The sequence below is a fragment of the Crinia signifera genome, chromosome 1, assembly GCF_055691185.1.
Source record: "Crinia signifera chromosome 1, ASM5569118v1, whole genome shotgun sequence".
NCBI classification, from domain to species: Eukaryota; Metazoa; Chordata; class Amphibia; order Anura; family Myobatrachidae; genus Crinia; species Crinia signifera.
The window spans coordinates 379,955,742-379,968,611 of NC_139217.1; the positions used below are offsets into that span (position 1 = coordinate 379,955,742).

Genomic DNA, 12,870 nt, shown 5'->3' on the forward strand with positions numbered 1-12,870 from the left:
GCTAGGCAGCGGGGGCTCCCAGCATAGGGTAATGCCGCCCCTCTCACCGGGCCCCTCCTCTCGATGCGCCTGCAATGCTTCGCTATGCTCGCACATCACTGGCTGCCCCCTTGCTGTGCGGTCTACCTGTGAAGCCAGACACAGGACGGCCATGTTCCTAGTCACAACGGTTGGGCCTGATGAACTGCTGCAACCCTCCCCAAGTGGTCCAGGCCACTCACAAACCTGCACTTACTGCCCCCCCCCCCATGACACTTCCTCACCCTTTCACCACCCTAGTCTGCTCTGAAACTGCGATCAGCCTTGCTACACTACACACTATTATATTCTATGCCGACATGGATGATGACGTAAGAAGAAGCCGGTTAAAAAAAAAAAATCATGAAGAACTCATGTCGACCTTGCCATGTGTCTATCTTTTTCATGTCAACATTTTGAGCCTTTCAACCTATTGCATGTCGACTTCCCGGGGGTAGTACTATTAACTGTAGATCTATCAACCGGAACTACCTCCAAGTTGTGTTCCACTCCGCAATCACACGTGTGAAAATACACAAAATACACAAGGTGTGGTCATTGTGATCCATCCTCATCCAATATATGGCAGAGTGTGCACCCAGGTTGCAGTAGCCTTGACAATATTTATTTGCTGGCCGACTCAATAGTAATAACGATTTTATTTCCAGGCCGTCAGTGTTGGAACATGATGACACACAGATCGGTAACGATCATCTTGCTGACACATTTACCATTTACATTGGGCATCACAGTCATTGCCTTTGTGCCCAGTACAAGTATAAGGGTTCCTTGACTTTTAGATTTGTTTACTCCCCATAGTCTACCGCTATTCAACAGGGAGCAAAATAAAGCAGTGACAGGGAACAAACTACATATTGGTGTGCTGATAACAGCACTTACTGCACAATACTTTTATTTTCAGTGTTAAAAAAAAAAAAAATCCATTCTGTAATTCGACAAAGTTACTGAAGTTCGTCTGGCTGCCGGAGTTCACTGAAAGGAAAGCAATCAGCGGAGCTATTGACAGCGCTGGTTACTTTGTCTGCTGGTCTCCTGAACACAGCACAGACAAGGAATGGAATATTCATTCTCTGTATCCACAATAGGTAACTGGGAGTCTCACAATTTCTGGAAGCGGTGACAGGATTCTCTGAACAGTAGTTACAGTCTGTCAGTATTAAAGATTTTTCTTTTATATATAACCATGCCCTCTTTTATCGGTCCTTTCAAGTACAAAATGTTCCTTCGGTGGCCTTTCATAAGAGCACTGACAGGAATTTTGTGCCTGAGAGTTAGAACCCTCCCTATAGTCAAACCTTTACCTCAAAAAGTTTTTCACTCTGTTCAGGAACCTTTTACACATCCTTGTATGCATAGTGGCAATGTAAAATGCAGTAAAGCATCACTCATGATGACTCCAAGGGTCCTTGAAGCAGCTATTGAATTAGGTATTGGTAAAATAATCTTTTAACACTTTATTACCTTCAAGAAGTCCTCAAATGTAATTCCTTCATACACCTGGTCAGGTTCCTGTTATAGCAGAGAATGAAGCATTCAGTAACGTGTAACATGAGCTAGTGCTCGTCATGCAATATCCTAATCTCCACATCTTAATCTCTGGATGTGGGGGACTGGAAAATGACACTAGGGAAATGCTGCTCCTTGTAAACCAACTCCCTCAGACATTAATGGATTGGATTCATTATTATTATTATTATTATTATTATTCAGCATAAATGTAAGAATGCAAAACAGCGGTTTCCTTATAATGATTTTCCTGTCACTTTAAGTGTGTATTTTGTCCCTTTAGTCTATCTAGAGAACAAATGTGTTAGTCTGTTTCTCTACCCACGTTTGGCCTTCCACAAATAATGACTTTGTGAGGAGTAGGATCCCCTCTCTGTTGGGGGCGGGATGGCAGAGGATCACAGTCAGGGAGAGAGAATAATTGAGTCAGCAGCAATCTGGTTACTGTCTACATATATCTGTATCTGTAGAAACTGAATGTTAACACACTAGAACAAATAATATGTCATCTTCAATAAGGAACCTATCTTTGTTATGTCTTACTTTAAACCATTTCTTATTAACAATTTCAATCACCAAAATGTTGCCTGAAGACTTTTGCAATACAAGTCTGATGCACAGGGAGAAGCCCTGCCCATAATGAAAGCTTCCGATACTTTTACACGTATACATTTTATTTTATTTAACACTGTACACGCAACAACTGGATTCTACAAAAGGTTTATTAAAGGTGGTAATTATAGTAATTGTTGCCTCAGCAGAGTAACTGATGCTTTTAAGCTTTAACAAACCTTTATAGACAGAAACCTATAATTATTATGTATTCTCCAACACAGACACACTTTGGTCACTATCATGGAAATCCTGCTCATAATCATTGATATCTGATTGGTTGTGCTAATGATATCATGGGGCTACTGTATGGGCCTTGCAGTTCCCATAGAATTAGCATTTGGAGGAATTTTGGTACAGTTTTTGTATTTGAGACAGTTTGTCAGTAAAACAGTGGTAGTTGGATGTACTGGCTATTCTATATGCACATACTGTATGCTCATGTAGGAAAGGACGCTTGTGGCAAACATAAACAAAACACTTGCTTTCATTTGATACGGTTGTGCTAGAAAGTGCAGGCAGTGCTATGTGTTACGTCAACCTTTATAGCCGGTTATGTGTATAACGGCTTGGCACAGATATGCAGAATGTACGGCATGCACATAGCAATGAATATGAAGGACATGGGTATTAGAAGAGAAAGTCAGGGTCTCCTCCTGTTAAATGAATGTACTCTGAATCTACACCATCGTGCAATTGTCTGTTTAACTCAATTGCTCACAGAAGTTAAGTTCCATCTGCCCATCTATTCACAGTTATAATTGGCAATAACTGTCACTGCTAATTTGTAAAAGACTGGATGGATGTGACAGAAACTGTACACACTGTTCTCCTTGCCAAAATAACCTCAAAATCCCTTTGGCAAGATTCCTACTTTCTAGAATGGGGATGTGGTCATGTGGTCGTATGGTCGACAGTAAAAAGGTTGACAGTCATTAGGTTGGTCACTATTGGTCGACAGGCCAAATGTCAACACACACAAAAGGTTGACATGCATTAGGTCAGCAGACATGTCGACACAAACAAAATGTCAACACAGAAGAGGTCGTCATCAGCTTTTCACAATTTTTTTTTACTTTGCCATCTCAGAGGACATGGAGGGGAAATATAATGGGGTTCACTTATACAGTGTTGACATTGACACCCAAAAAACAATTGTGGTCGACCTAATGAATGTCAACCTCTTTACTGTCGACCCTATGACCCACACCCCTAGAATGTTATTGCAGCGTACGCACCAAGCATAATGCCTTCATGCACTATTGGCCTTTCAAATTCTGCATGGCTGTGCAGCAATTATCATATGTGTATATTTTGTGGCTGCACTTGACATTATTATGGGATGTGTTCGGCATACCAGTGATCAGGATTCCAGCATTCGGAAAACAAATACCAGAATATCAACACTGGTCAGAAGACTCACAATGTCGGTACCGGAATACCGACTGTCTGTATCCAGAATGTAGGTATGCCAGGGAGGCTTAGGATGCCAGTGACTACCGGCATCCCAACCGCCGGATACTGATGACATCCCATTATTATATACAATGTTGCATTGCTTCATTGCCATTATTATACAGTATATGCATGTTGCATGGCGTCGTCGTCGTCGTTATACAGTGTATGCATGCTGCATATCTGCACTGCCATTATTATACATGCATGCTGCATGGCTTCACTGCCATTATTATATATGCATGCTGCATGGCTTCACTGCCATTATGATACATGCATGCTGAATGGCTTCATTACCATTATAATATATGCATGCTGTATGAATGCACTTCCATTATTATGCATGCATGCTTCATGGCTGAACTACATTATACTGTATATATGCATGCTGCATATCTACATTGCCATTAATATATGCATGCTGCCTGGCTGCATTTTAATTGTGTATGCCTCGCGGCTGCACAGACATTATTATATATGTATGCAGCATGGCTGCAGTGTATATTGTGCATTCAGAATATGTGTAATTTACTTGAAATTAAACTGGTGTATTTCATATTTGTTCAAAGCTACTCCCCTGCCCTTCTCCCTTCTAGCCTTACAGAAGGTATATCATCAATCAGTTCCTGTGTATAAGTAGTAATGCTAATCCCAGCCTAACTATATACAATTCTGGTGGAAAGGTCTGTGTTCTCTCTGAGAAAGGGTGTGGACTCACAGATCTATGGGGTCTGCAGACCACCAGCATGGAGGAATAAATCATGAATGTATTTTCATTAGTCAAACAAAATGCCCTTTGGCTATTCTCCATAACCCTGGTCATTCTTATGAACTGGCTTACATTACCTGACTCGCAGCGGAGTTGTAACATGGGGGAATGCATGAATCACCTCATTAAGGCATGTGTGACGGATTCAGTATTGAATCCCGGCGGTCGGGATCCCGGCGTTCAGAATCCCGACGCGGGAATCCCGACAGCCGAAATGCCGACAAGGGGGGGACGTGGATCACCCTCCCTTGCGGGCTCGCTGTGCTCGCCACGCAGCGGGACCGGTGCCTCGCTACGCTCGGCACACTAATTTATTCTCCCTCCAGGGGTGTCGTGGACACCCCAGGAGGGAGAAAGTGTCTGCATTTCGGCGGTCGGGATTCTGAACGCCGGGATCCCAAACCGCCGGGATTGTAACTGCATCCCTGTGTGACAGCTCATAGCTAATACATTACCATTTGTCCCACACAGATGCTGGCTGCCTCCAACATGGCTCCGTCAGCAATCGATCTTGCATGCTCAACCTCAATGTGGAGATTTTCTGATAATAGTTCTGCCACCACCTGCAGAAGCAGCACTGTCAGATTAATCTGAGCAGAGGTAATAACACATACAGGTGCTGTAATCTGGCTTGTGCTCTCTATGGAAACCCATACATACATTTCTGTATTCCTCCAGGGTGATCTTGCTGTCATTGTCACTGTCATACATGTTGAAGAGAACTGTAACAAAGACCAAACAAGCTCATGACTTTATTATACAGGAAATAGCTTCTTTATCTTAAACAAAGAAAAATAACATTATTGAAATGCAATACAAAATACTGTATACTTTGCATATCTGTAAATGACTTGTAGCTCCCTAGGCATGGGGCTAAGGGCCTTATTCAGATTGCTTTGCTCGAACGCGTGCACGGGCCAAAGCAAATGTAACCAAACTCCGGCTAGTGAATGGATCACTTGCGCCACCCATTTGCGCGCTGATTTCTGCCGCTCGGCATGCGAATGGATGATTTATGTGGACATCCATTCACATGCCTGTGGGAACCTATGCTGACCATCGAATGGTGTGGAAATCAAATGATGTGGAAAGCGCTCGCCCATGCACGAGTGTTCTAGACCACTCGTACATATGAGTGAAGAAAAGCAGGGATATGGGCGGGCAGCTGCCATCCGGTTACGTCAGCTGTCTGCCCCCCGCAAGCACGTCATGACCGCATTTATATCCACACGCACTGTGTTTTCATGGGAACACCCATGAAACGCAGGGTGTGCGCATATGGTAATGACCCTGATCAAGCCGCAACACCCCTCTCCACCCCCTGCTCAGAAGGCCAGGAGCGAGCACTCAGCGACCGGACGTCTCACCGAGTTCGCAACGCCCCTCTCCACCCCCTGCTCAGAAGGCCAGGAGCGAGCACTCAGCGACCGGACTTCTCACCAAGTTCGCAACGCCCCTCTCCACCCCCTGCTCAGAAGGCCAGGAGTGAGCACTCAGAGACCAGACTTCTCGCCGAGTTCACAACGCCCCTCTCCACCCCCTGCTCAGAAGGCCAGGAGCGAGCACTCAGCGACTGGACTTCTCGCCGAGTTCACAACACCCCTCTCCACCCCCTGCTCGGAAGGCCGGGAGCAAGCACTCAGCGACCGGACTTCTTGCTGAGTTCGCAACGCCCCTCTCCACCCCCTGCTCAGAAGGCCAGGAGCGAGCACCCAGCGACCGGACTTCTCCCTGAGTTCGCAACGCCCCTCTCCACCCCCTGCTCAGAAGGCCAGGAGCGAGCACCCAGCGACCGGACTTCTCGCTGAGTTCGCAACGCCCCTCTCCACCCCCTGCTCAGAAGGCCAGGAGCGAGCACTCAGCGACCGGACTTCTCGCCGAGTTCGCTCGCTCCCTACATCGGGATACTGGCCGAATTTGTGTCCGAGCAAAGCGAACTGAATAAGGCTCTAAATGTAATAGGGTGTGATTTTTGGTCAATAATGGCAAACATTACTTAAAACACACACCTTACATTGCTAAAAGAAAATCGCCCATAAATAGACCTGGTTTTGGCTGGCCAATTTATCAGAAGCCTACACAGATCAGTGAGATCTGTGCATGATTCTGTGTAAAAGTAAAAAAATAAAATAAATAAAACCGGCTGATAGTGATTTCAGAAATACGGGGAACAATTACCCGGTTCCCCCGTATCTCCGAAATCAGCTCTTGGCCCTGTCCTGGTTCCAAAAATATGGGGGACAAAAGGAGTAAGTGTCCCCCATATTCTTGGAACCAGCACCGGGCACCAATAGCCAGCAGAATAATGCCACAGCTGGGGGACACTTTTTATACAAGCCCTGTGGGAGTGGGGACACGCCAATAAAAGGGGGCCACCCCCAGCCAGGGCTGAAGCCTGGGGTTATTCCCGGCACATTTTTTTTTTTATAAAATAGCACTGGGTTTGGCTGTGGATCTAATAGTCCCAGCAAGTCTCCCCTGAATGCAGGGACTTGGTGGTTCTGTATGTGGGACATTAAGAGGCCAACTGAGACTTGTAGTCCCACTGCTAAACCATTACTAAAATAAAAACACACACACCATAGAAAGTATTGTTTTATTAACATACGTACACACTCTGATACACAATTTTTTTTACCTGCGCCCAAACAAAAACAAAAAAAAAACGCACATTCCTGTTGCTAAAAAAATATATATATATATATTTATATTTGCATCAGACCCAACCACCTCCATCCCGGCTATTGTTAGGTTGATAGAAGACTTTGGCCTATTTGCGGGGTATAAGGTCAATTATAATAAATCAGAGTTGCTGGTCCTGTCCGGCAACGACATCCCTATCAGCAATCAGTCTGACATAACACAGTTTTCAATAGATTTGTTCAAGTATCTGGGTATAGTTATTCTAAGAGTATTAATCAACAATATAATTTGAATTTTAAACCGGTTCTGTATAAAATGGCTAAGATTTTAAGAAATTGGACTAATTAAACCAATATCACTGATGGGTAGGGCTGCAGTGATAAAAAAATTTTCATGTATTTACAGATGAGACACTTTGTGCAGTCTCAACCTTCTGCAATGCAGGAGGGGGATAGAGACCCACTCCAGGGACTACTTGCGATTACCGTGCGACTAAATATAGATTAAAGCTGTATTATTCTCATGTATACAATACAAATAAGGAAAATATGTTATCTAATTGGCACATGGACATCCCAGCTATTTTAGATTTAGAAGATATTTTGAAATACTCCTTAGAAATACATAAATATTTGTTTTCAGCGTCCCTTTAAGAGGTCTATCTGAAGATTATTTCACGTGCGTACATATCTCCAGCACAGAGGGCACATATGATGCCAGAAACCAGAGATAGATGTTTGAAGTGTAAACAACGAGCGGCATCTTTATTCCATAATTTATAGGAATGTGGGAAGGTAGCGAATTTTTGGAATAAAGTATTAAATTATGTAAACTCAATATTTAAGGTGAAATTGGTTAAAACCCCACTGGCATGTCTTTTGATGAATTTCAGAGAATTGAATTTGGGAAAAGAAAGGAAAACCCTTATTCCTATCCTAACAGTGATGATGGGAACAGCAAATAGGCTGGTGATGAATTACTGGATTAGACCAGTCTCACCGTCTTTAACAGAATTCAAAAATGTTCTGCTTAAAATGATACATGTGGAACGGAGAGCAACATTGCCAGATCCGGAGGAGGGGATTATTCGCTTTTATAAAAAGTAGGGAGTATATATAGAAAATATTGAGGCTAGCAGAAAGGAAAATATCCTGAAATTAGTTGAGAATACAAATTGGTTTCTGTATATATAAAAGCGAAATAAGAGAGAAAACATGTGGAAATTTGGTCCAGTTCAGGCGAAGTATATCCGCCAAACCATAATGGATAAGAAAGATATGTATAATACTTAAATATTGGTAGAAAGGAAATGGTTCTTGAGTCTCAAACTTAAATATCCCTTTTGTGAGAGTTATATGTTTGTATGTCTATGTGATTTATATATCCATATTTACAAGCGTAAGGCTAAGTTTGCGGGTATATGGAGCTAGGTGGAAGTAAAGTAGATGTATGGGTATATATCTATAAAGATTTGGAAGGCTTACAGCGCAATAAAGGAGATGATTTATGTAATAATATAGAAATTGTGGGTATACATATAGCGGTTAATTATTTGATGAGAAATTATGTTAATATGCTGTAAAGGATATGTAAAGTAATATGTTGTACGAAAGTACTTATGTTTCAAAATAGAAAACTCAAATAAAATACTTAAAAAAAAAAAAAAGACTGCAATTCTCCGATGCTTGTATAGGAACAGTGGAGTAAGCATGGATCTACTGAGCTTCCAAAAGCTAAGTTACTAATATATATATATACACACACACACACATACACAGTGGTCCGGTATTCAGCAGTATGGCATACCGGCACTTCATTTTCCACTTACCGAAAATGTGTTTTTTATTCAGCTGCTACAATGCTGAACCACCACGCGCAGTGCTCCTGGGTCTCTTTATGTTGCCGCCAGACACCCAGGTGGGGAGCGCCTGGGTCTGTCCTTGCCGCCTCCGCCGGACACCCAGGTGGGGAGTGCCTGGGTTTCTTTGCCGCTGCCGGACACCCAGGTGGGGGAGCGCCTGGGTCTCTCCTTGCCGCCGCCGGACACCCAGGAGGGGTGAACTGACTCTTCTCCATGCTGTTCCCGGAGCTCTGCCGGGGTGCACCCAGTTACTCTGAAAAACGCTGCTGGAGCCAAGCAGGTCTGGTAGGATTTAATATTAAATCCTCAGTATCCCATCTCCCCAAAGTCCTCTCCTCTCCACACCACCCATCTTCACTAAAGTCCTCCCCACCCTGTGTCCTCTGCCACCCTGTGTTCCCCCTCCCACCCTGTGTTTCCCCTCACACCCTTTGTCCTCTGCCACCCTGTGTCCCCCCTCCCACCCTTTCCTCTGCCACCGTTTCCCCTGCCACCCTGTGTCCTATGCCGCCCTGAGACCCCCCCCTTACCCTGTGTGCCCAGTTACTCTGCATACCGCTGCTGGAGCCACGCAGGTCTGGTAGGATTTAACATTAAATCCTCAGTATGTTAATCTGCCATGATCCCATCTCCCTAAAGTCTTCTCCTCTCCACGTCACCCATCTTTGCTAAAGTCCTCCCCACCCTGTGTCCCCTGCCACACTATGACCCCCCTCACAACCTGTGTCCTCTGCTGCCCTGTGCCCCTCCTCCCACCCTCTTTCCTCTGCCACCCTGTGTCCTCTGCCACCCTCTGTCCCCCCTCCCACCCTGTGCCCCTCCTCACACCCAATGTCCCCCCTCACACCCAATGTCCCCCCTCACACCCTTTTTCCTCTGCCATCCTGTGTCCCCCCCTCCCTCCCTGTGTCCTTTGCCACCCTGTGACCCCCTCACACCCTGTGTCCTCTGCCACCCTGTCCCCCCTCACACCCTGTGTCCTCTGCCACCTTGTGTCCTCCTCCCACCATGTGTCCTCTGCCACCCTGTGTCCCCCCTCCCTGCGTTCCCCACCACCCTGCATTCCCCCTCCCACCCTGTTTCCTGTGCCACTATATACCCCCTCACACCCTGCATCCTGTGCCACCCTGCATCCCCCCTACAACCTTTTATCCTCAGCCACCCTGCATCCTCCGGCACCCTGCATCTCTTCTCTCACTCCATGTCACCCCCATTTTATCCTTCATCACCCCCCTCTCCATATTCTCTCACCCTGCACCACCCTCCTCTCACCCTACTTCTTCTCTCACCTTGCACCAACCCTCTCTCACCTTGCATCTTCTCTCATACTGCATCAACCCCCTTGCACCCTGCATCGTCTCCACCCTGCCTCACCCCCTCTTACCCGGTGTCTTCTCTCACCATTCTCCACCCCCCTTTTACCTTGTGTCTTCTCTCACCCTGCACCAATCTGTGTCTTCTCATTCCCTGTTGCAAAATGTGAACTTTGGCTCATACTGTTTGACATAATGTGATTTTTGTCTCATAGGGTGCGGCATAATGTTGTTTTTAACTCATTCTTTGTGGCATTTTGTGTATTTTGAATCATGCCATGTGAATATTGGCTCATACTGTTCTGTATGACATAATGTGAGTTTTGGCTCATTCCATGTGGCATAAGGTGTAAGGGGTATTAGTACTTGATAGAATAAGAGGTCATCATGTTGTGGTGCATAATGTGTCTAAGGGAGATGGTCCATACTGCGGTTTGGTACATTATACTTAAAACCACACCCCCTTTGAGCGGCCACACCCCCTATACTAAAGCGTGCGTGCCTTCAGCGCGCACATTATTGCGTCCTTCACTTTTCCATACCCTCACTTCAAAAATTCCACTTCGAGTACTATATATATATATATATATATATATATATATATATATATATATATATATATATATATATATATATATATATATATATATATATATATATATATATATATATATATATATACATATATATATATATATATATATATATATACATATATATACGTTCTTCACATAATGCCTTGATAAAGAAGCCACACGGCTTTGAAACGTTGGCAAGATATTTGCTGGTTTCTGTGTTATTATTGCGTGAGTGCCGCTGCCCCCACCGACCTGTGTACATTAGGACCGGGACACCGCTCCTTCAGGAAGGCACCAGCCATCAACTTGTTTACAGCCAAGCCAATTTGGAGTGCCGCCTCAGGAATCTCTATATATATACACATATATATATATATATATATATATATATATATATATATATATATATATATATATATATATACACATATATATATATATATATATATACATATATACATACATACATACATACATACATACATACATACATACATACATACATACATATATATATATATATATATATATATATATATAGTGGCTTGGTGCTCCGGCACTGCTGGGTCCCCCTTGGGGAATGCTGGGCTCAGGTGCCCTCCTAGAGAGCAGCGCTCAATGGATACAAACGGAAGAAAGAGGCGGCACTCTGAGACTTGTGCAGAAAATTAAGCGTGTATTGCACACATATCAGGTGATCTACGTTTCGGGGATAGACTCCCCCGTGATCCTGATGACGGGGAGTCTATCCCCGAAACGTAGATCACCTGATATGTGTGCAATACACGCTTAATTTTCTGCACAAGTCTCAGAGTGCCGCCTCTTTCTTCCGTTTGTGTGTGTGTGTATATATATATATATATAAATATATTATAATATAATATAGATAGATAAATAGATAGATATAGTATAAGATAGTATAATTGCTTTAGTTTATTACTTAGCTTTGGATTTTGCCGAGCTATGTACTGTAATCACTGGAATTGATGCCTGCAAAATTCATATGAAATCCTTTTCATATGTCTCACTGCGAAGCAAAACACACACACACACACACACACACACACACACACATATATAGTAACATATGTGGAGAACACAACTCTGTACGCAGTAAGAACTGTAGTTAGCCACTAACCGAGTATGACGGAACCTGCAGAGCAGGAACAACTGGTTGCCTAATATTGCTTCATAGAGAAATGTGACGTAACGATACTAAGCAGAACATCGGGTTTCATGTATGCACCTGTCCTCATGTATATATTTTCCTACATCCCCCAATTGATAACATAGCTGCATTTCATTGATAATAAAGTACTTGTTTCCTAGCACGGCGCCCATCATGGTTTAAGCCTCCATAAGCCTTACAATGGTATGCGATGCGACGCGATGGCACCCGATGTTATACAATTTAAAATCGTATACCATTGTATATGGCATACAATGGCATACAATGCAATGGTATACGATTTTAAATTGTATAAGCACCCTAATGGGTGCTTTCAATGTTAAATGGCCCCCCTATAAGCTTCTATAGGGTATCGCCACCCAAAGGTACCCCCCCCCCCAATATGTATATTAATACATCCCGCCCATAGAGGTGAGAGGTACGAACAACCTTAATCCACAAACCCCAACCCACTGTAAGTGGGATCTAGCCCCCTTACTGTATAAACCTTTTCCCTAAAAATAATATTAAAGACACCTTCATATGCTTCCTTGTCCCTCATCTAGGAGGTGAGCAAGGTATGCTAGAGAAAACCTCATTGTTTCATCAGTACCGGATTTCTATATAAATCCCAGAAAGTCTTTAAAATACTTGTTGTAGTAAAGGATTAACACTATGTGTTTCTTCTGATTTTTTCACGTTACGTCACACGGCTTTAGTTTTGACCAACATATATCACTGAATCAAAAAATCCCTTCCCAGTATTGGATCAAAGCTGCACATACCTTTTCAAAGAAGGACTTTTACAAAGGGATGTATCACTATACAACCATTATTTCTTTATAGGAATATCACTGTGATTAATATCTATTGTGCCATTTGGATTTGCTAATTCCCATCCCCCATTGTTTTGCCTACTCACCCAG

The 12,870-nt window shown here is 43.6% G+C and overlaps 1 protein-coding gene across 1 annotated transcript in view; it reads right to left on the reverse strand.

The window, feature by feature from the left end:
• Positions 1–12,870, reverse strand: part of TESC (tescalcin) — a 94,765-nt gene that overhangs the window by 16,644 nt on the left and 65,251 nt on the right. The window contains exons 5-7 of the mRNA XM_083151454.1: positions 5,042–5,103; positions 4,837–4,944; positions 1,501–1,548 (exon numbers count right to left, since the gene is read on the reverse strand). Of these exons, the coding sequence (XP_083007580.1) occupies positions 1,501–1,548; positions 4,837–4,944; positions 5,042–5,103 (218 nt within the window). The remainder of the gene's footprint in view (positions 1–1,500; positions 1,549–4,836; positions 4,945–5,041; positions 5,104–12,870) is intronic.